At 49.0% G+C, this 24,451-nt stretch overlaps 1 protein-coding gene across 12 annotated transcripts in view; it reads right to left on the bottom strand.

The window, feature by feature from the left end:
- Positions 1 to 24,451, bottom strand: part of SEMA5B (semaphorin 5B) — a 120,730-nt gene that overhangs the window by 33,790 nt on the left and 62,489 nt on the right. For 8 of the 12 annotated variants that reach the window (XM_065539131.2, XM_074033294.1, XM_074033296.1 and 5 more), the window contains exons 2-3: positions 6,235 to 6,438; positions 1,171 to 1,270 (exon numbers count right to left, since the gene is read on the bottom strand). In XM_065539131.2, coding sequence (XP_065395203.1) covers positions 1,171 to 1,270; positions 6,235 to 6,388 — 254 coding nt within the window. In that variant the 5' untranslated portion in view covers positions 6,389 to 6,438. Of the gene's footprint in view, positions 1 to 1,170; positions 1,271 to 6,234; positions 6,439 to 19,077; positions 19,240 to 24,451 lie in introns of all 12 variants that reach the window. The other 4 variants (XM_065539132.2, XM_074033298.1, XM_074033299.1 and 1 more) reach the window with 1 other exon arrangement.

Genomic DNA, 24,451 nt, shown 5'->3' with positions numbered 1-24,451 from the left:
ACAGGAACCCAGCTCATCCACACCTAATCCAGAGCTCTGTTCCTGACTTGCCTCATTTTCATACAGCAAATGAAGGGGTGGAGACACTAAGGAAAGCTCCAGGGCAAGGATGGTCAGCTACAGCGTGGCCCAGAAGTGCCCAACCCAGTGGCCACCCTCTCCCCAACCCCACACCCACTGAGTCAGAACTTCTGGGCTTCAGAGCTGAAAAATAGTGCAGTCCCAGGTGATGACACAGACAGACCTGCAGAGCAACTCTAGGCCTGGGTTAAGGAGACCTGGCTGTAGTCCCCACACCCTGTTGCCATCATGCTATGTGATGCTGGGAAGGTCACCTTCCCTTCTCAGGGCCTCTGCTACCGCCTGCTTTAAATGAGGACAGTTGGGTGACACCAGAGATTCTCAAACTTGAGTGTGATCAGGCCACCTGGAAGGGTTGCTAAAACACAGGTTGCTTCTTCCCAGAGTTTCTGACTCAAGAGGTCTGAGAAAGACCCAAGAATCTGCATTTCCAACACATTCTCAGGTGCTGCTGGGCCAGGGACTGCACCCTGAGACCCTCTGGAATCGGCCCTCTCTAAGCCCCCTCCCTACCAGAGCCAGTGGTCTGTGGTTTCATGAGGAATGAGCTCCTCCTAGTCCACCCAGAAAGCCTCCGCAGGTTCCCCTGGAGAGTACTGTCTGTTGGATATTGGATCTGAACAGCGGACTAAGAAGTCAGGCCACAGACAGGTGAGGTCCTTCGGGAAAGGTTCTACCCCTACCCAGCCGTCCCAGGTGCAGGCCGCCGGCTGGCCGGCAGGGGGCTCCTGGGCACCTTCTCTGCATGGAGCTCCCAGGAAACTGGCCCAGAAAGCCATTCTGGCAGCCGAGCAGGGACCAGGCAGGGACCGGGCAGGAGGTGGTCAGCAGGCATCCCTGCCCTCACTAACTGCCAATCACAGAGGCCTGCAGCTGGCTGAGATTGTGAAGTCAAGAGTCACCCCCACCCCCACCCAGCCAAAACACGCTTCCTTCTGTGGGGGACAGACATCCACACGGAGAGGGCCCAGCAGAGAGGATGGGGCCCAGCACATGGGTCTGCCCAGGTGAGTTCATCCTGAATACTATTCCCTCCACCCAGCTCCAAGCCCCTGCACTTCCGGCCCCCACCCCTCTGCCCCTTGTTACCTGGCTCCCACAATGAGCTGGTTCCTGGAGGGGTCCAAGGCGAGCTGGGAGAAATCCCGGGCTCCAGGGTAGGTGAAGTTAGAGACCCATGGCTGCAGATCTGGTGGAGGGAGAGGCAACACTGTGGTTACTGCTGGGCCAGGGGCTCCCAACTGCACCGCACAGACCACAGAACAGAAGGGTGAAAATCGGGGGGGAAGTGGGACAGTGCCACCCAGGAGATCTGGTGTCACCTGCCCACCTCTGTGGCCCCAGGGACTTGGGAGTGGGTGTTGTAGTCACTGTTCTGCCACATTCCTTAGCTCAGAGGAGGGCATTACCCTCCCTGCAGAGGCATGAAGGGATACCTATACTCACCCTTGACTTCCCCCAGACCCTCACTAGCCACATGAGTATACACTGGCAAATCCTGCCTGTTCTACCTCTAAACTGCCTCTGAAATCCTTCCACTGTTTTCCCACTGTATCCCACCCCCATCCAAGCCACCGCTAGCTCTTGTCTGGAGCAGTGCCAACAGCCTCCTAACCAGCCTGGTTTCCACGCCTGCCCCTTTAGTCAATTTCCCACAAAGCAACCCGAGCGTTTGTTCTTAAATGCAAATGTGGTCATGTCACTCCCCAGCCCAGAACCCGTCCATAGCTCCCAACCACCCCCAGGAAAAGTCCAACTCTTGCGAAGGCCCTTGGGTTCTGGTCCGCTGTCCTCCCAAGTCCAGTGCCTGGCACAGTGATTATTTACTGATCCCCTGAAAGACATTCCCTAAAGTCTTCACCCCAGCCACACTAAACAAACACTTCATACTTCCCCAAGTCCATCCCACAAGAGCCTGCAAACCTTTGTGCTTCTGTTCTCCCTCGATGGAACAATTCCTGTTCACCCCCATCCCTACCTCCTCCAAGAAGCCTTCCCTGACTGCTTCAAGCCAGGGTTAAGGGCTCCCGTAGTTTTCTACTTTACTGCCACACTGTGTGTCTAGCCTGGTAGTTTGCCCTGGGGGCCAAGAAAGACTTTGCTTCCTAGATCTCCAGTCTCAGTTGAGCACCTAGCAGTGTTTGAACGAATATATGAATAATCCTCAATCCCTCCTTGTATGAGGGGAACTGGATTTTCAGACAAGATTCTGCAGAGGTGGGAGGTGCAGAGATTGCGCGGTCAGTGTCCACCCTGCCTCTAAGGAAGGTTGTTCCCAATCAAGGCCTTTCAAAGGGATTGGGTGGGCAGAGAGGAGACCTCACAGCCTCTGGGCGGATGGGGAGTGGTCTGGGAGGGCCTGCTTAGAAAGTGCCAGCTGACTCTCTCTGTTTCCCTCCTGCTGAAGACACACTTCTCCCTTCTTGGTTCACAGCCTCCTGATAGCTCTCCCTCAGCCTGTGCATGACCCATGGATGGGTGGGAATTGGCACCAGTAAGGAGAGAGCCATGGAGCAGAGGGACTTTCATGCCGATGGTGGTAAAGATTCCGGGGTAATGGGAGGCACTGTGCTTTCTCCCCATAGCGCCTTAGCAACTGACTCACACAACGGCCGGCCGGGCGGCGGCGGGGGGGCGGGGGTGGGGGGGGATGGGGGGAGAGAGGTTGGGGAGGGAGAGAGACTGTGTGTGTAATCCAAGGGAAATAAATCATTGCTCATTATCCCTCCACTACAGAGTAAAAGCAGCCCTTCATTTCTGCACGACAGGCAAACACTTAATCGCTCCCTGGAGAACTGAAGGTTTTGCGAATTGGATGTTTTTCAGAAAACTGTGATAGGCATGATTAAAAAAAGAAGAAGAAAGAAATTCTGCAGCAAAATGAAGCAAACCCCTTGGGCCTGCCTTTGCCCCCAGCAGGTGATTATAGGTTGGCAAGAATTGTCATGTAGTCACGATGGTCTTTGGGCAATATAGGATAAGAAGTGGATCTGGAGTCTGGTGGGTTAGGTTTTTAGCTGACCTCTCAGAAATCCTGGATAAATATTATATTACCTTAGAAATGAAACCAAGGGTTCTCCTCTTCCAGGAAGCCTTCCTGGATTACAGCCTCTCCACCCTGATCTTATTTTGTTCCACATTCTCTCTATCCTTTTCATTCCATTCACATTGTATGTTATTGTTACTCTGAATGTGGTCAAATATTTTCTGTGTGTGTAGGGCGGGGTCTTCCCTGTCCCTGTGAGACTGGGTGCTCCCTAACAGCAGCAAACAGATTACACCTTAATTCCCTCCTTCCCTTTCAACAAGGGTATTCCAGATATAGGCAGCTGAATGAGGGAGGAGGTGGCATGATGGGTCTGCAGTGGATACTCCTTCTGGGGACTTCCCAGCTCAGTCTTCACTTAGCCCCTTTTCTGGGGAGGAGGGGAAAAGAAGAGGAAACAGGGTAGAAGCTGGGATAAAAATGGGGAGGTGGGAGTGGAGGTATGGAGGGTGGTGGCCTCTTCCAGTTTCAGTCCCTCTCCCATAGCCCCGACCAACACGGGCAAGGGGGATGGGGGAAGTGGGGACAGAAGGGGCCGGCATAGCACGTGGATCCTGGGGGAGCCTTGGGAAGGGAACCAGACTGCTTGTATTAAACAGGCCAAGGGGACCAGAGGGAAGGCTGTCTTTAAAAACACCAAGCACGTTCTGAGCTCCATGTATGGCAAAGGCTTTGGATGGTGACTTTAAGAGAAAAATGACATTCTCCATGACGCGCCTGTGATTTTAATTATAGTCAATTCAATTACCCACCTTGTGGGTTAACCACTGCCAGTGTTAAGTCCAGGCTGGCTTCTCCTGCTGCCTGGAAGGGTAACACTGGCAAATGAGAGAATATGCAGGCTGAAGAGAAACACAGCTTGGCCCCCCCAAGAGAAACCCACAGGAGAAAATTTAACCTTACACGACACAGCAGTGAGATTCTGCGAAAAACAGCAGTGAGATTCTGCGACTGGCAGCTCCTCTAGGGTGTTTAGGGGTTATGCACAGCTCAGTCAGGTGTCAGGGGAGAGGGAAACTCACAGTTACAAGCTGGCAGCCTACAGATTGGTCAGAAAAGAAGTGTAACATCCTAGGGGGCTTGGAGGCTGGGGTTGGTGCTGTCCTTGATTAGGGCAACTTCTGAGCACAGCATTCCAGAGCACAGTCCTTTGCCCAGTGTGAACTGAGTCCCTACTGTGTGCTCAGCCGTGCTAAGGGATGTAGGAACACAAGAGAACCAGTCCTGGTCCAAGACCAGAACCAGTACCAGCTGGGCTGAGGGACCAAAGGCAGTGACTTTTAACCAACAATACAAGATCATTAGGTACGCAAAGAAAACTTTTGTTCACCTCCAAGGCCCCACAGCATCCCCTTCTGTACCTGGCACAAAGCAGGGCCCAATACAAATTCGGCAAATGGATAGGAAAACTCAAAGCTGTCAGAATGCAGAAGGGGAGGAGGGCATTCCTTCATTCTGTAGGAGGGTGGGGTGAGAAGTCAGATTCATTCAATTCATACCTGAGGATCAAAAATGGTTTCAAGGACCCCAGGCACACAAGGAAGATATCTCCCACCTCCCTGACTTCCTCCCCCAATCTAATTTGCACAGATGGAGACCTGCCTGGTCGGGGGACAGGGATTCCCCAGCTCTCCTTCCATGTCCCTGCCCCCAGACTCAGCCAGGCCAATAGTGCCCCCAACAAAGCCCCTGGGAGGAAATGTTTCATTAGGAGCTGCCACAGGGGCCCCAATGTGAGGAGGGTAGCCCTAAGAATCCACTCCTTCTGTCTCCCTCTGTCCTCTTCAGGGACAGCCACCAGCACTCCAGGAGCCATCAGAAGTCTGAGGGTGTGCACGCGTTTTGCAGGCTTAGGACATTGTTAATTTACTTTAATCCACTTAAGCCTTCAAAGCCTTGGATCCCAGCTCAAACAAGACAGCGCCGAGAAGACAGCTGGAAACCTTCCTCCCTGAGAGGAACCAGCCCACAGCTGGGAATCCCACCCTTCCTCAACACCCCCAGACTCTCATACATACTGCCTCTCCCACCCCTCAAATCCTGGGCCTCACTGGTTGATTTTTCCAATTGGGTTCCATCTTGCCCCGCCCACTCCTGCAGGATGGGGCTCTGCATGTCCTCCCGTATGGGCCACCGGAGGGTAGAGCACCTGATCGCTCTGCAGTGGGCAGTGGACAGAGCACTGCACGTGCAGTCAGGAGCCCAGCACTGAGGACTGGCTCTGACAAGCCTCTCTGGCCCGCCACGCCTAGGCTTCCCATCTGTAAAAGGCAGTGACGATCTCCTTGCACTGCCTCCCCAACAGGGTTACTATGAGGAGGAAACCGGCCAGTGTCGATCAAACTTAAGAGCCTAGGGACCCCTGAGACTACATCTGCAGATCCCAGTGTGAGCTGCCAAGTAGGTGGTGGTTCATGAAGTACTAATGTGACTGTAACACAACCAGGACCCACCCAAACTGGGTAACAGGTCGTGAGAGAATGTCTGGGATGCTCTGGTATTTGTGTTTTGTTTTTTAGCAAGTATTAGAATGTATATACTAATTTTAGAAACTCTTATCAAGAATTTACAGACCCCTTGGAATATGTCCAGTGATTTACAGATCACAGTTTGGGAAACACTTTAATAGCACATTCTCATACCCTCCCTTGACAAACAGAAGGCATTATGAGTCACCAGGGCCCTTGCACTGAGGTTTCCCAAGACCCTAAAGAGAGGGATCCCTGCAGCCCCTTAGAGCAGAAGGAAGCTTTCCAGAGATCTCCAGGTACCTCCTAATGCGTGAGTCATGCTGAGACCCCTGGCCACCTCCACCCAGGGCATCCACAACTTCCTTTTCTAGCAAAAGACTCCCCTTCCCCCAGGTTGGCATGCATGAAGGGCCTGAATAAATTACCGAGAGACAAAAATTAGACCCCTCCAGCCCATTGCTCCCCCTCCTTCTTAAAACATCCAGCACCAGAGGAAGAGTCTCAGGACCCCGGGACCCAGCAGTTAATGAACATCCCAAGGACATCCAACAGCCAGAAACATCCTGCCAAGGCCTGACCTAAGTCCTTCAGGACACGGCCATTGCAAGACAGGGCCAAGTAGGAAGCAGCTCTTACCTTCAAAGGCCACGGTGGGGTGCTCGCTCAGGGCGCACAGCTGCTGCTCACTGCTGGGCTCACTGGGGACATCCTGGGAGTTGGAGAGGTGGGACACCAGCAGTGTGAGGCTGGGCAGCAACAGCGAGACAGCCAGGGGGCCTGCAAGCACCATGGTGGGCCCCTCTGCAGTCCTAGCTCCGGGAGGCAGACAGGGGAGAAGACCTGTAAAGTAAACACTAAGTCTCACCAAGGGCTCCCTCCATCTGGGCCCACTTCCCTCCATTTCCTTGTGGTTATCAGTGCCCCCACCGGATTTGAAAAATAAATTTCTATTGTATTTATGTTACTCAGAGTTTGCTCTGCTCTAGTAAATGCAAAGATATAGATCATTCCCTGAAAGCTAATTTCCCCTCTAATAGCATTCTCTACAAAACTGACAAATTACAGTGCCTTTTCTATTTATGATTCCAAATGGTTTAAAATTAGTTTTAATGATAAAGGTAGTATCTTAGGGATTTTAATAATGGAGCTGAGGCCATGGGTAGTTGTTTGTATAAAGATAAATCTGGATCCGTAACTCATACTTTATATACTAGGAAAAAATTCAAATAGACAAAAGATTTCAATGTTAAGGATAAAAATCATAAAAATACTAGAAGAAAATGCAGGCAGGATCCTTTATACCTTGGCATGAGAAACCATGGCTCAAAATCCAGAAGCCATCAAAGAAAAGATTGATACATTTGACTACATTAAAATCGCAAACACCTGCACTTCCCCCTCCTCTCCCCCAAAACAACATCAATCAGGCCGGGCGCAGTGGCTCATGCCTGTAATCCCAGCACTTTGGGAGGCTGAGCAGGGCGGATCACCTGAGGTCGGGAGTTCAAGATCAGCTTGACCAACATGGGGAAACCCCTTCTCTACTAAAAATAAAAATTAAAAAAAAAAAAATTAAAATAAGTAAATAAATAAAATTTTTTAAAAATAATCCATCAAAATCATAAGGAAAATGACAAACTAGGAAGAAATATTTGCAATTCATATCACAAACAACAGACTAATATTCCTAATATATAAAGAACTGAAACTGCCTTTGCAAAAAGTATGACAGTGCAGGAAATCTGACCTAACAGACTCCATCTTGCTTCTAGCCTGCAAGTTGCCCTTGCTCATTCCTAGGCCTAGGCCAAGCTAACTGTGGAAGGAATTTAGTTTACAGTTTAACTTTGAAGCAGAGAAGATTACAGCCCCTTCCCAAAGCAAACCCCCTCCTTGCTTGGGGATCACACCTCCTTTGTAATACTAACAATTTAGCCACAGGATAAGACAATATGGCTCAGGAGTCATTCAGCCAGATGTCACAAGATTAATAATTGCTCCTATAGATAACATTATTGTAAAACCTGAGATTGGTGTTCTAGGTATTTTTTCAGACCCTGTATTCTATTGGATCTGCTGGTGCCATCCAGACTGATAAACTGGTTCATCTGACCTTGTGGCCCCCCTACCCAGGAACTGAACTCAGCACAAGACGACACGCTTCAACTCCCTGTGATTTCATCCACGACCTAACCAATCAGTGCTCTCCACTCCCTAGCCCCACTGCTTCCCATACTATCCTTTAAAAGCCTTACCCTCTGAATTTTGGGGGAGGCTGCTTTGAATAATGATAAACTCCTGTCCTTCTGCTTAGCTGGCTTTGCATCTATTAAGTTCTTTCTCTATTGCAAAAACTTGCTGTTCTCAATGCATCAGCTTTTCTGGACAGCGAGCAAGATGAATTCATGCAGCGATTATAGAACTTCTAGGAATCAGGAAGGAAAAGACTAACAATCCAGTAGAAAAATAGGCAAAGAATATAAATATAAACAGGAGCTTAAAATATGAATGACAATTATCCTCACTCATAATAAGAGCAACACCAGTTAAAACATAGACTGAGCATAGACTGAGATACCACTTCTCATCTATTAGTTTAGCAAAAATCCAAGTTAGATGCTGCAGTCTTTTGGTGAAGCAGTGGGGAGAGGGCCACTACCATATACTGCTGTGGGGGTTGGGGTGTGCAAGATGGCAAATCCCTGTGGGGTGATCCTGGCAATATCTGGCAAAACTACCCATGTATTTACCCCTCGACCTAGCAACCTAATTCTTTGTGTCTACACTCGTCCTCCTTGGAGTGTGTTCCACAAACCAGTGTCGATTCACACACTGGAACAACTCCACGGTCACAGAAATGCAGAGATCTGAGAGTCAGTGTTTAAAAATCTTTATAATAATTTGACAGAGTAATTTTATGTATATTGAATCTAATAACAAAATATTCAGGCTTGTATGTTGCATGTTTTATTTCAATTCATTTCTCTAGTAATTCACTTTTATTGAATTTTATGTAAGTATCCATCTGTGACAGATTGTAAATTGAAAAATCAAACCTGCCTCTTCACAGATAGTTGAGGGCAAAAACAGACCACAGAGGCACCTGCACATGTGCAAAGTGACTTACGTACGAGATTGTTCATTGTCACATTCTTTGAAAGAACAGAAACGCAGGAAACAACCAAATATTCAGAAACAGGAGATTGCTCAAATAAACTAGGGTATATCTTCACAATGGAATATTATGCAGCTGTTAAAAAGTATGAAGATTTTTCTCTCTTTATTTTACTTAATTTTTAGAGAGACAGGGTCTTGCTCTGTTGCCCGGGTTGGAATGCAGTGGCACTATCATGGCTCACTGCAGTCTTGAGCTCCTGGGCTCAAGCGATCCTCCCAGCTCAGCCTCCCTAGTGGTTGGGACCACAGGCATGCACCATCATGCATGACTAGAGGGGCATGCTCTGTTGTAAGTGGAGGGGTCGTCTTGTCCTGCTGCCCAGGCTTCCTCTAGGCTTTGATATGGAAAAATATCCATATCAAAAAAGTGAAAAAAGCAAGGTACAGAACAGCTTAATAGCATGGTACCTTTTGTGAAAATAAGAGGGTAAAAATAAGAACATATGTATTTATATATGTTTATAATAGCATTGATATACACTGGAAAAAGAAACCAAAACTAATTTTAGTAGGTTATCTTTAAGTAGCAAAATGGGAATCAAGGCTTCTCAGTAAATACCTTTTTATATTATTTTCATTTGTGACCAGGTAATCATATTGGCCACTCAATAAAGTTTTTAGATTTAAGAAACTTAAAAAAAAACTAGTTTGGGTTCACTAAAACTCCTGGAAAACCCTAACATTTGTCTGACTTGTCGCATCTGAGTCCCTTCCACCTCCTCTCTCCTTCCCTAGTCCATCCAACATGTCACCAAGCCCCACTGACCCTATGTCTCTCAAAGGTCTCTAACCCAGAGTGAACTCCTTGGTGTCACTTTCTTCAGCAATAAAATGAAAGGTTGAACTAGATTGGGGATCCCCGACCAGGAGCTGGGGTGAATTAGAATCATCCCCCTGAGGGAGCAGAGTCCGGGGCTGGCAGGTATGGAATTCCCAGGTGATTCTGATGAGCAGCTCCCAGGGTTGAAACTGGAGGACTAGAGGGCTGGGGCTCCTTCCTGCTCTAAGACGTTTGCCCCAACCCTTCCTCTCTCTTCCCTTCCTACTGCCACTACCTTACTCCAGGTCTGGAAAATCACAGTAGGATTACTTTTTTCCTGCCTAAGGTTCCTCACATGTGTGTGAAATGGAATAATACCCATCACTGAATGGTTGCACGCCTCCAAGGAAATAACAGAATGAAGCCAGTGCACCCAACTGGCCCCTTCTCCCCCCACTCCCTCCCTGGTCTGCACCCCACCCGGAATTAGGACCCACAGCACCTTTTTGATCCCCTTATCCTCAGGCTCAAACTCATTCATACTTTACTCCTCCCGAGAAGAGCCTGACCATTCCTCTTAGCAGAGACCCTCTGGGAGGGAGATTTGGTCCAAACCTACTCCCTGAAGTGATTTTTCACACTGTCACTCACGTGGAGTTTTTCCTAAGCGCTAGCCTGGGTCCGTCTTGTGGCATGGGGTTTGGCTCTGCTGCCCATCCTTGGAGCCCACCAATTTTCCTGACATTGACCCCTGGCCCCTCAAACAAGGCCGCAGGACTGGGGAAGAGGGATTCAAAGGGCAAGGCCAAATCTCTGGAGCAAGACAACCTGAGGCCCCGTCCTAGCCCTCCTCTTTGCTAGCTGTGTGACTCTGGGAAAAACACTCTCTCTGCCTTAGTTTCTCCAAACTGGGGATGATAATAACAATATCAACTTCTTTAGCAGTTGTGAGGATGAAACGGGTTATTACCTTTAAAAGGCCTAGAGCAGTACCTGGCAGACAGAGTGATCAACTAGCATGAGTTATTCTGGTGCTCTGGGGAGAGAGGAACAGGGACTGGAGCATTTCCTTTTGCCCTCTGACACTTATGCTGGAAGCCCTCTGCCTGCACCTCCTCCCTGCTCTGTGCCTGGGAGGTTGACGAATGTGGGAGAACTGCATCCAAGGAGGCCCTGCTTGGGTTTGGCCAACAGAGGGAGGAGAAGGCAGTAGAGTGAGCACAGCTGCAACCCTCGACAGACCAGAGCTCCCCTGCTTCCAGGCTTCAGAAGGAAATCGCTCCCTCTGCCCTCCCTTCAGAACTAGGGGTGGTGCCGCCTCCTTGCTTACCAGCCCCTGGGTACTGCACAGGGAGTTATCCCATGTGGTTCCCAAACCCCCTTCCAACACCTTTGTAAACAGTTCCTTTATTAAACTGCCCTCACATTACCCCAAGTGAGTATGTCATCTGTTTCCTGGGGGGACCCTGACTGATAGAACACCTCATTAGGGATATTCAATGCATATGCAAATAGCAGCTTTTTAGCCCTTAGCTGGGGCTTTTCTCCTGTCAGCCCCTAAGCATATCCAAGGTGCCAGGACAATTGCCCTCCTCTCCCCTCACTATTTCCCACCCTCCCACTGACCTGTGCTCCCTTCCCAGGCCTCTCTGCCTCCCCGCCCCAGGTCTGACCACCAGCTTCAGAGCCGCAGGCCTGGCCCTCTATGTGGCCAGATCCCAAGCTCCAGGGGCCGGAATTAGAAGCATATCCTGGGCCCCTTCTCCTACCCTGAACCCTAGGACTTAATGTACCTAAGTTCTGCAGCAGAAGTTCCATTCTTATGTAAATATGTCCTCCAAGTCCTTTTTGAATCAGTAATTGCAGATTAATATTACTGCGTCCACCTGCGGCCCAGCACAGCACGTCTGTCTGTCTGCTGTTTCAGGAGAGAAGGGAAGGACAGGACACGACGAGTGGGGAAGGGATGGAGCAGGGCCTAGATCTGGGATCTCCTCTACTCGGTTACCTTCCCTCCAGGTGAGGCAAGAGCAAGGAGTCTATGCCTGCAGCTTTGCAAATTTCAGCACAACTGCGGGTATCATACTGAAAAAAGAAGAGTGGTCGGTTCCCATATCACTGGAAGTGTTCGGGGTCTGACTTTTCGAGGCGAGTTCTAAACTTGGGAGGTGACTTCCCAACTCCCAAGAATTACCCATCTATGGCAATCATCTCCCCTCCATTTGTGGTCAAAGGGGTAGGCCCCAGCAGCCTCATATGTACCATGGGGTCCCCATCCCAGCCACAGCTACTTGTACCAGGATGGTCATGTGATCAGAACAAACAAATCAGGTCTCTCCCACAGCAATGTGGGTGTGTGAACCCCCAAGGTCAAGTCAGTCTTTGTAGAGGAAACTGGAATATGTAAATGTGGACCCTGGTCATATTCTGTTTTTTGTTTGTTTGTTTTGTTTTTTGTTTTTTTAATGAGATGGGATATCACTCTGCTTCCAACCAGGGTGGAATGCAGTGAGCATGACCATAGCTCACTGTAACCTCAAGCTGCTGGCCTCAAGCAATCCCTCAGCCTCCCAAAATGCTGGGATTATAGGCATGAGCCTCTGTGCCCACCGTGGGGTGGTTATCTGCTACCTGCCATGTGAGCTGAGGACAATCTGAAGGCAAAGACAAGTGACAGGAGACAGAGGCGTGCTGACAGCTTTCCAGTTCCCAATTCCAGCCCTTTCCTGAGGTTTAAATATGTTCTGCTTCCATGAGCCACCCCCACTCCCAGATCCTTGTAATAAAATTTCCCGTTTTTACTTAATCCCATTGGAGTTCTATCAGACTAGGAGTTGCCGACAGGCGTTGCCTCCTAAGTCTGTCCTTGCCTTCCTCCTTTCTAAAGGAGCCTCGGCTTCATGACAGCAGGAGGCAACCCGCCCTGCGCAAAACTTTCCCTAGTCTTTCAGGCAGAGGTGGCCCATGAGCTGCATGAGGAGGTTGTCAGTGGGGCTTAGAGGGATGTGTTCTAAGAGAGCTTCCCTTTTTCCAGAGTGGTCAGCAGATAGGAGGAATGGTGCCACAGTAGCCATCTGCAGCTGGTAAGTGACTTTTAGCCATATGCTAAGGATGGCAAAGCAGGTCAGGTCAGTCTTTGTAGAGGAAACTGGAACAGATAAATATGGACCCTATGTGGTGGTCATTTTTTTTTTTTTTTTTTTGGAGATAGGGTCTCACTTTGCCACCTAGGCTGGAGTGCAGTGGAATGATCACAGCTCACTGCAGCCTCAACCTCCCAGGCTCAAGCGATCCTCCCTCCTCAGCCTCCAGAGTAGCTGGGACTACAGGCACATACCACCAGGCCTGGCAATTTTTTAAATTTTTTTAAATTTTTTATTTTTTTGTAGAAACAGAGTCCACCATGTTGCTCTGGCTGGTCTCAAACTCCTGGACTCAAGCTATCCTATCACCTTGACCTCCTGACCTACTGGGATTACAGGTGTTGAGCCTACCTGAGTAGTCATCTTCTCTTCTTCTTTTTCTTTTTTTTTTTAGACCCTGTCTCTAAAAAAACAAAGGACGTGACCTTTAGCCATATGCTGAGGTAGGTGGAACCTGGGACGTTGAAGATGGAACCAACTCCATTCTGTCTACCTCCAGACTCCTTTCCTATGCTTGCTGTGTCTCGTTTCCTTCTCTGCAAAATGGGGAGAATAATAACACCCAGCTCACAGCTGTTGTGGAGATGAAATAAGTTATTTTTGTCTAACAGGCCTAGAACAGCATCTGCCACAAAGTAGGCATTGTGTAAGTGCTATTATTATTATTATGAGCAAATAATACACTCCTAACTAGTTTAAGTCCTTGCTTTTCACATCTCGATTATATTAACTAAATATAATTCATATCCCATACAGTTTGGTTTCTCATACATACAACCAAATACTCCCAAGACAAACAGAAACTTCTATTTCTAACACGTCTGTCTGATTTGATGTTAAAATAGTTCCAGAAGTTCCCACCAGCAGTGCATAGCCAATCCAATTATCCTGAGGGTTGTATAGTATCATAGAAAGCCCTGAGCTTGGGAGGCTGCCCTACCTGGTTGCAAACCTTGGTTTCATCACCTGTGAAATAAGGTTAATAGCTTCTTGCTTAGAGAGAATGCTTTGATACACCCAGAACTAAGTCTGGTACCGAGTAGGCTCTTTATGAAATCCAATTCATATTTTAGTTTACTAGTAATATGTAAAACATATTCCACTAGTTACCTAAGTATCTGTTCATTCATTTATACAATACTTCACTGAGCATTTACTGAACACCTGCTATGTGCTGGGCCCTGTATAGATGAGAAAGTAGGGAGGAGGGAGGTTCACAAGACAAAAGCATGGTCCTTGCCTTCAAGGAGCTTACAGTCTAAAAGAGGAGAGGAGACATGTCTCCAGTGAGCAGAGACAGCAACCCATGGCCCGGGGTCTGGATGGGGAAGGGGGCACAGAAGGCCCGTGTCTTGCCCTGCCTCAGGCCTGCTTGGCACTGGAGCTGGGGCAGAGTGCTCTAGGAGTAGGGGAGGGGAGATGCAGCACCAGTTGACTCCTGCTATTTTGGGAAATCTTCAGCAGCGAAGAAAGCATTTTCCCAAATCTTTGGCCAGAGTTTCTCTTGCCTTCTCTCACGCTGCTGTCCCAGTTCCCTGTGGGTCCTGGGTTTGGGGTCACTCTAATGGTGCCTGGAGGCGTGTGAATGCACGTGTATGTGTGTGAGAGAATGCATGCCCACGCACATGCCCCCTGAGGCCTCCCCGCCTTGTATGGGACTTCTTCTGGGCTCATTTTCCCAGCACAGAGATTAGGAAGAGGGTTTGCTGAAACAGGCGGAGGGGGTGCAATTGGCGAGTGACAGTGAAGGAGCGCAGAGAAGTGGAGGCAGGAGCCAAGGCCAGAGCAATCAGGAGGCCCACAGCTACAGAGCGACCCGTGCCCTCTGCTCAGGGGCAAAGGACGACGGAGACAGAGGCGAAGATAGTTGAGTATGAGAGCTGAATTCCCCAGAGCCCAAACTGGCCTCCTAACAGGCGCCCCCTGCACAACTGAACCCTCCCCCATTTTCAGAGAGGGGACTGCCCAGACCACTCTGGGGTGGGTAGCAGCTGAGTTGCCACACTGGGATCATTCCATTCAGCAGGAGGATGCATCGGGCCCGGCTCTCCTGCAGGGTCCAGCAAGATGGATGCATGGGTGGAGCAGCAGGAAGCAGCCGATGACAGTACCCTAAAAGGGAGAAGACGCCCTGGGAAAGTGGGTGACAGGCTGCAGTCAGGAGGGCGGCTAAGAGGCCTCGTGTAGAAAGCGGAACTCTCTTGAAGAGAACAAGGGTGGAGCTTCCCCAGCCACCAGGAGCGAAGAGCATTCCAGAGGGCACAGCAGGGGAAAGACTTGGCCCTGGCCTATCCTTGGACAATCTGGAGAAGCTGGTGGAGGGAGGCAGAGAGGGAGTTGAGTCTGGAAAGGAGGACCGAGGCCAAATCACAGTGAGACTTGAGCACAAACCTAAAGATTCAGGAGGTCTCCGTCTGCTGAAGAGGACTTGTGGCTAGTTTGGGACAGTACAAAGATGTGGTCAGGTCCGTGCATGCTTTGGGAAGTTTGGTAGCAGTGAGCAAGGGGACAGGTGAATTAGAGCAGGCCATTTATCAGCAGGGCAACTGTAGACATTGGGAAGCTGGTCTTGCACCCAGAATGCAGCTAGATCTCAGCCCCATTTGCACCCTTGTGGATAATTCCCCAATCCAACTGCGGTGCTTGGCTCCAGACAGAAGCAGGGAGAATGAGGGACCAGGTTGGAAGTCGTGTGGCCCACAGAGCTGCACCCAGGCAGGAGCAGCACGGCCACTCATACTGCGGCTGACAAGGAGGTCCTCTCCAGGGTAACCTCAGACCTCTTTTCTTTTTAGTGAAAAAAACCATGAAAGGGTGTCATCAGGAAGAAAAAGACAACTTACAACCCTAAAAGATGAGGGCTTGAGTGCAAGTGCCTGGAGCATATTGACAGCATGCTAGGCACTGTGCTAAGTACGCTCTTTCCCCTGCAGGATCTCACAGCAGCTTTGCAAGAAGGCCAAGAGGTGCCCACATAAGCATCATTCTTGAAGCTGAGGCACTTGCCCAAGGTCCCCCTGCCACTGCCAGTGAAGCTGGGATTTGAATCCAAGACTGTCTGCTGCACAAGCCCACACCCTAGGCCGCTACACTCACCATCCTCCCTGGAAGACAAACTGGCCCCAGCCCTATCATTGCATTCCACAGCCCTGGCTCCACACGCTCTCCAAGCAGCCCTCCCAGTTTAATTTGGTTTTCTGAGTTGGCTTCCTTACTAGGGAGAGTGCTTTCTGGCTATAAATTATTCAGCTGACTTCCTGCTGCACACCAGCCTCCTGTGAGTTTGGGCTGTGGGAGGCAGGTTTTCCGGGTCCTGAATGGCTCCGGAGAAATTCTAGAGGTTCCAGATGGACAGGGCAGAGTCTGGAGCCCTGAGCCCAGCGTGATGACAGCCACCTGGCAGCTTCCCCCAGCCCAGGCCTGACAGCCAGGGGCCAGGGTGGGTGGGAAGGAAGGCGATGCTTCCTTTACTCCCCACCTCCAGCTCAGTACATGAGGATCTTTGGGGAAGGGCATTCAGGCCGGTCCTCTTTCCTGAGTCCCCTCCATCCTTGCCTCCATTCAAAGTCTCCACTTGGCTGCCTGCCTGGGAAAGGGGGAGAAAAAGAGAAGGAAAATAAAAGAAGAGGAAATAGAGGGGAAACCAAGAGCAGGGAAGAATGTGTACTGTCTGCAGTTTGGCAGGGGGGGAAAGGCATTGTGGAGGCAGCCCTCTCCTGCCCCTGCCCAGGGCCACGAATATGGTGGCCCCGCAGCGGGCTTCTCCGTGGGGGCGATGAAGGCATCTTCCCACCCACCCATCACTCACCACTTGGGGGGCCAAGCTTAGCCCAACTCAGCACAAAGATAAGATTGAGATGCAGATGCCTTCCCATTGCTCTGAATAGAGCAGATTGGATACGGATTTTCCTCTTTTCTTCCCTTTAAGACCATCTGGGGGACTGGGGCCCAGAGGGAAGGTTTGGACCAGAGCGGGGAGGGTTAGGAGGAGGAAACCCTTCCTAGCACTTTTCAGCTCTAAAATCTGGGGGGTGAGGACATGGGGAGCCTCTCCTACTCCAACTCCCTTGCCCTCTCCCAGTGGCAAGTTCATCCCCTGCCTCTGCTTTCTGCAATCTGGGTTGAGTTCTTCTCTCCTCCATATATTCCTAGAAACCTCCAAGTCACGCGTGTGTGTCATGAGTGTTCCGGCAGTCCTCCCTGCATCCCACCTACATCCCTCCAGCTGCAGTGGGGAAGATGAAAGGAACAAGGTGATGACCGAAAGTTTAACAAGAAGGACTCTGACACAGATCACATGGTTCAACACTGTACTTTATAGATGAAGAAACTGAGGATGGGAGGACAGAGCAAGATTGGGCAGGGAGCTCACAGCAGAGACTAAATAACAGCAGGATCAAGTAACAGTGACAACAATAATAACAATGTTATTATGTACCCAGAAGTGTTCTATGCTCTTTATATTATGCCACTTAATCCAAACAATAACCCTGTGAGGCGGGTATTATAATCATCCGCATTTCATGGATGTGAAAACTGAGGCACAGACCAGTAAAAAGTAACTTGCATGAGGTCAAACTTGTAAAAGCTGGATTCAAACCCAGGCAGTCGGGCTCAGGAGTCTGCCCCTTACTCAATGCCAGCACATCACACAGGACTCAGCCATTTAGAAAATGACATTATTTGACATAGCAATGTGGGTAGAGCCCAGGCCACTCCAGGGAATGTTTGCAGATGGCGAAAACCTCTTAAACATGGTCTATAATCTGCTGTATTTGTGATCATAGAGACTAGTCTTGCTCCTATGAACAGAGTAAGTCAACACATGGTAAGAATTGAAAACAAGAATACAACAAGAATGTTTACATCACTTGGGAAAACAAAGTGTGAACATCATGAGGGCAATTGTGTAGAAGACAGGCATGTGGAGGAAAATGGACCAAATGCATGCGCTGAGAGCGTGCAATCATCGGGGAGAACCAGGCCCTTGCCTCATAGAGTAGCAGTGTGGCTTAAACAAAATAAGGTGAATAGCATGTTTGGTTCATGCCTTGCACAGATTAGCATTACAAATGGTGGTGGTGGCTTCACTAAGGTAATATGATGACTAGGATTTTGTTTTTATTTACCAAACATTCTGTAATGTTTTATTGTTTTTGCAAGGAAAAAGAAAACAAAGGAGACTTGCCTACTTTAATTGCTGAAATTAAATGCTAAGGATGTCACCAGACGCAAATCAAGCTTATCTATTCATTAGAGCAGCCTCCTTTTCCTCCTCCCCATGGGCAGGCTCTCTCCGTGGAAACATTTCACTATCAGATACTCAGTTGTGGCATAAAATGAAAACTGCATTTGAAAACATGCCCACAGCTCAAAAACAGGCAGCAAATCCAACTAAAGGCCTGGATTTTCTTGGGATTTCCAGCATAAATTCAGTTGCTCAGCATAAACCTTTGTGGGGAGGGCCCATTTCTGCTCACTTCCTCCAGTAACGTTCCTCACATCCAGAGAGTTAGTTCTCTGTAATTCAAAGAGCTCCTACAGAGATGGATGGTGGTGATGGTTACAGGACGGTGTGAATACTTAATGACACTGAACCGCATAACTTGAAAATGGTTAAAATGGGTTGGTGGCAATGTAAAATGGTGCAGCCGCTATGTAAAGCAATCTGGCGGTTCTTCAAAAAATTAAACATAGAGTTACCGTATGATCCAGCAACTCCACTTCTGGGTATATACCCCCAAGAATCAGAAGTAGGATATTGAAGAAATATTCCTGCACATGTTCATAGTAGTATTGTTTACAATAGCCAAAAGGTGGAAGTAACCCAAGTGTCCATCAACAGATAAATGGATACATGAAATGTGCAAGATATATACAATGGAATATTATTCAGCCTTACAAAAGGAGGAAATTCTGACACATGCTACAACATGGATGGCCCTTGAGGACATTATGTTAAGCGAAGTAAGCCAGTCACAAAAATATAAACACTGCATGATTCCATTTATATGAGGTACCTAGAATAGTCAAATCCATGGAGATAGAAAGTAGACTGGTGCTTGCCTGGGGCAGAAGGAAGCCGGAGTTATTGTTTAACGGGTGTAGAGTTTCAGTTTTGCAAGATGAAGTGTTCTGGAGATGGAGGGTGGTGATGGCTGCACAACCATGTGAGTGTACATGATACTACTGAACCATGGACTTAAAAAGAGTTAAATGGCCAATTTCATGTTATATATATGTTACCATAATTTTTAAAAAGGAAGAGCTGCTCAAACACAGTGGACTGAGGTCTTAGGAGGTATGCTGATGATACCCTAGATGAGGGGGTCTTCTCCCTGCTCTCCCCTCAGTCTGGTACCTGCTGCAGCCCCCTTACACTCCCCTGGGCACACTTACCCCTGACCAGTGAGAGAAGCCAGCCCCCTACTGTCCATCCACACCTTAGCTGTTGGGCTGGGGTATCAGGTGGCCCAGGGACGAGGTGGTGGGCAACAGGAGACGGAGTGAAGCCTCAAGGCATCCAAGAGATGCAGGCCAGGCACCAGCTGGAACCACTCACTGAAGGGGGAGAATTTTGGGTGAGTCATGGATACATGATGAACTAGGCAAAAGAGATGAGGTCGATATGAGGCCAGACAGCCCCTGGGACCACATGGTTGCTGCTGTGTTTGTTTCTTGGTGCGGCTTTAACAAATCACTACACTAGTGGCTTGAAACAAACTTTTTTTTTTTTTTTTTTTTTTTTTGGAGACAGGGTCTTGCTCTGCTGCCCAGGTTGTAGAGCAGTGACACGATCACAGCTCCTTGCAGCCTGGACCTCCTGGGTTCAAAAGATCCTCCTGCCTCAGCCTCCCAAGGAGCTGGGACAACAGCCTGCACCACCATACCTGGCTAATTTTTAAATTTTTTTGTAGATATGATATCACTATGTTGCCCAGGCTGGTCTTGAACTTCTGGCTTCAAGTGATGTTCCTGCCTCAGCCTCCCAAAGTGTCCTCCTGTCTCTCTCTCTCCAAAGAGACTACAAGCATGAGCCACCACACTGGGCCTAAAACACACATGTATTATCTTATGCTTCTATAGGTTAGAAGTCCAACATGGGTCTCAATGGGCTAAAATCAAGGCATTAGCAGGACTACATTCCTCAATGGAGGCTCTGGGGGAGAATCCATTTCTTTGCCTTTCCCAGCCTCTAGAGGCTACCCACATTTCATAGTTAGAGCCAGCCACATTGCAATCTCTAACCCTTCTTCCACTGTTACCTCTCCTGTGGACCACAGCTGGGCAAGATTCTCTACTTTTAAGGATCCATGTGATTACATTGGGCCCATCTAGATCATCCAGGATAATCTCCCTACCTCAAGGTCCTTGACTGAATCACATCTGCAAATTCCCTTTTGCCTCGTAAGGCACCATATTCACAGGTTCTACGGATTAGCACATGGACATCTTTGGTGAGCCATTAATCTGCCTGCCACAGCCACCCTAGGGGACTCCCGCTCAGTCATTCCCACATGGCAAACACATTTCTGGCATCCAGAGACTCATCTGTGACTGAATTTCTGAAGAAGGAGTAGCAGCCAGTAAATGGATCCCAGCAAGTCATGGTCACATGGTCTCAGGGAAGAAGGAGCTACTGCTGGAGGAACATCAGGAAGCCAGACATGCAGGCCCGGGGGGCGGGGAAGACGGAGGAGCAGAGATGTGGAAACGACAGGCATAGGAAAAGCGAACAGGGTCTGTCCCATGAGAAAGAGGACAGCCATAAAATAGAAAGAGGGAGATTGCGGGAAGACCTTCCAGGTGAACTGCACTCCAACAAAAAGAAATTCATCAACACCAGCACACACGGTGATTATTATTCACTTCCCAAAAGGATTTTCCAAAGTGTTCTTTAAGTAATGAGTTCCACTGTGTTCTTAAAATAGGATTTACACCCAATTTTTCAGTAACACATAAAGGGACGCTTGTAAATCTATGGAAATGAAGTGAGACCAGCAACATCTGCTGCCTTGCTTTCTGTGCTGGTGGTGTCAGAGGGAGACAGAAAGAACCACAGACTGGGGTGATGGGCTCAGACTCTGCCCCAGCTTCCTCAACCCCCTGGCCCCCCATGAAAATTATCCTATTTAATGCACACACCACCCTTACTCTCATTTCACACATGTATAAACCAAGGCTAGAGAGGTGAGGGAAAAGTCACAATGGGTGGCTGCAGGTCAGGTCTGGCCCAAGGGCACTCTGACTCCAAAGCCCCGTTCTTTTAGCCACTCACAGAGAGCAGAGACTTTTCAGGGTGGCAAAGAGTCGTGTGTGTGTCTGTGTTGGTCACAGAAGCTGCATCCCTCCTACACGCTCAAGGAGATGAGCAGACAGCACCAGGGGCCATTGCTTACCTAGCGGGTCATTTCTGGGATGCTAATGAAACTTTCAATTAGAGACCAAGCCTTTCTTTCTAAAGTTATTAGAAATAAGAATCCGAACTGGCCGGGTGCTGTGGCTCATGCCTGTAATCCCAGCACTTTGGAAGGCCGAGGTGGGCAGATCACTTGAGGTCAGGAGTTCTAGACCAGCCTGACCAACATGGTGAAACCCTGTCTCTACTAAAAACACAAAAAAATTACCAGGTGTGGTGGCTCGTGCCTGTAATCCCAGCTACTTGGGAGACTGAGGCAAGAGAATCACTTGAACCCAGGAAGCAGAGGTTGCAGTGAGCCCAGATCGCGCCACTGTACTCTAGCCTGGGTGACAGAATGAGACTTCGCCTCAAAAAAAAAAAAAAAAAGAAAAAGAAAAAAAAGAATCTGAACAGCCTGAAAGAGGCTAAAAGGCTGTGATATAGGGCCAGGCATAGTGGCTCACGCCTGTAATCCCAGCACTTTGGGAGGCCAAGGTGGGCGGATCACGAGGTCAGGAGTTTGAGATCAGCCTGGCCAACATGGTGAAACCCTGTCTCTACTAAAAATACAAAAATCAGCTGGGCACGGTGGTGGGCACTTGTAATCTCAGCTACTTGGGAGGCTGAGGAGGAGAATCACCTGAACCTAGGAGGCGGAGGTTGTAGTGAGCCAAGATCATTCCATTGCACTCCAGCCTGGAAAACAGAGTGAGTCTCTGACTCAAAAAAAAAAAAAAAAAAAAAAAAAGAAAAGAAGAGAAAAAGCTGTGATATAAGTGGCTGATTTTATTCCAATGTTATTAGAGCTAAGAATCTGAAAGGCAGGAAAGAGGTTAAAAAGCTGATATAAGTGGCTGATTTCGTGTCTCACTGGGGAGCCAGCTGTAGCAGATAAGAAGGGAGACAGAGAACACGGGGCATCGGGAGGAGCAGAACATCTGACTCCCTTGGCTTTCTGGAAATACCACTTGGGCATCAAAACAGATCATATAGAGGAAAGTGCCAGAAAAATATTGAACCCTGTTTCTACTTCTCTGTCATTACACAGTCCAGGTTCTTTCTACCCTCTCAGTTGACCCTAACTTTTCTTTCTGGTTCTTTCTCCCAAATGTGTGGTTCCCAAAGTTCTATCCTCAATTCCCTCTTCTCTCACTGTAGGCAATACTGGGTGGTCTCAGCCGCCCTCCCTCCCTCCCTCCCTCCCTCCCTCCCTCCCCAGGGCTTTCACTTCCACCCCTGCCCCACCAGCTCTGCGGATTGCCAGTCCTTCTCTTCCAGACTCCAGACCACCAGGCCGCCTCCGTCTCCATGTCATCCAGGCATCACTACCGCAGCCTGCCCAAAATAAATTTGCCATTTTTCTCCCTTAACCTGCTCCTCCCACGTTCCTCATTTCTGTCATTGGTCCTACAATTTCCCCAAATATCCTGATTCACATTTCAGCATTCTCAGGCTCTCCTCTCTATCATCTCCTACAGGCAACCCATTGTCGAGTCCTGGCACCTGTACCTCAGTGGATCCCAACCCCAGATGGGATGGCAGGTGACATGTGACAGATGAGCCAAGTATGTGGGGTGGAGGCAGAGGAGGATGGGAGGACACACGCTTCGTCTGGGCGGGACAGCTACCAGCTACCCCGCTCCACTTTCCACCAGTTAACTGTTGCTGTATAAGGACACAGGCCCAGACCTGCCTAGTTTTAAAGATCTGCACATCTGGATTTATGTGACATTTTCCCCATTTTTAAATGCTTGCAACCGCTTGCATTTTTTGAAATCCCTACATGCACCAAACAAAACATGTCTCCTTTGACCTCTGGGCTTTGGTCTCTCTCCCACTGTTCCTTCTTTCCCTTCCTACCACCAAATATGTCCATGCCTCCCTCCTGGACAAGGGAACCCCCTCTTCCCTAGCCAGCTTTCTCCCTTCACCCTTTGCTGGTCTCAGGGCCCCACTGAACAAATGTTGAGTCCTTTAGCTTCAAACTCAAGGCCCTCCAGAGAAAAAGAGAATAGTGAGGGTGAAGGAAATAGAGAAGAGAAGGCTGCTGCCACTCAGGGTGACAGAGCCATTAATTAACAGAGTTAAACATCTGGTGTTTAATTAACACTCTCCCTCCTCTTTCATTCTCCCTCCCTTTAACTTTCCCAGAGGGGCTCTACAGTGGGTGAAACTGAGCAGAAACCAGGAGAACAGCCTCCTGGCTGAGTCAGGGAGGGAGGGCGAGGAGGCTGGTGTTTGATTCCGTGTGCTGGAGGGAAGAGGACAGTAGGGTAGCTTTGTGACTGGCTTACTTCACTTAGCATAATGTTCTCAAGGTTCATCTAAGGACGGGCTAGGAAGAAGCAGCTTGACGTTTCAGTGGTAGGGACTGTCCAGAAGTTTCTTGGGCAGGAGCTCAGTGCCTGGGATTATACGAGGAAGTCACCAGCTCTCTGTGGCTAACGTGATTGCCTCCCTGAAATTCATTCCCCCATTGTCTTCGATAATAAACTCCCACATTGCACAGAGTGGCAATGTTTCCAGCCTCAGGCGAGACACTTGCTTCTTCAGCCTCTTTTGAAGCTACGGGTGCCCAGGTCTGACCAAGGAGAAATAAGCAGAAGTCTGCTACAGGCTCTGGGAGGACATTTGTCTTCCTTGTAAGAGATAGACTCAGTGGGCACCAATCCCTTTCCTTTCTCCACCTTCCTCCTTTGCACTTGAATGTGATGTCTTGAGCTACAGCGGCCCTGTTTTAACCATAAGACAAGAGACGAGCCAAGAGGGCAACAGAATACCTTGATGCTGTTGAGCCAGTGAGCAAAGACCAGCAGCTGCTGCCCCTTCTGAAACCTCTTGGGAAGTGATTAAATAAATCTCTATGTTTAAAGTTATTGTAGGTGGTGTTTTCTGTTACATGCATCCAAAAGCATTCATAAGTGATACACTCCCTACCCTAAAACCTCTTCTCTCTAGGGAGATAAGTAAGCGACCACTTGTTTAATTAGAGTGGGGTAAAGTCAAGAGCAGACACGCTGCTCAGAGTGCCTCCCAATCTGGATGACCCAGGACGCAGGATTAGGAACTGGAAAGCAGCTAGTAGAGTGGGCCATGGCTGCATGAGATGGGAGCTCCGAGGGAGTCCTCTCACAGCCTGCCAGACAGTGGGAGCTCAGCCGACACGGGTTTGTGTGAACACATGAATGGCTGGATGTGCCGCTTCTTGGCACAGGTGGCCCAGCGACAACCAGCTGGAAGAAAGGGACTCTCCAGCAGCTAGCTTGAATCTCTCTGATTCCAGACCCTTCTCAGAAGGCCATGCTGGAACACCGCTCCCCTTCAGAAGTTCCCTCCTCCTCCCCACTTCCTGTGATGCCCACCTACCCTTTT

This window comes from Macaca fascicularis, chromosome 2 (genome assembly GCF_037993035.2).
Source record: "Macaca fascicularis isolate 582-1 chromosome 2, T2T-MFA8v1.1".
Taxonomy (NCBI): Eukaryota; Metazoa; Chordata; class Mammalia; order Primates; family Cercopithecidae; genus Macaca; species Macaca fascicularis.
The sequence above is the reverse complement of the archived record's forward strand: the minus strand, read 5'-3'. Positions and strand labels throughout refer to the sequence as shown.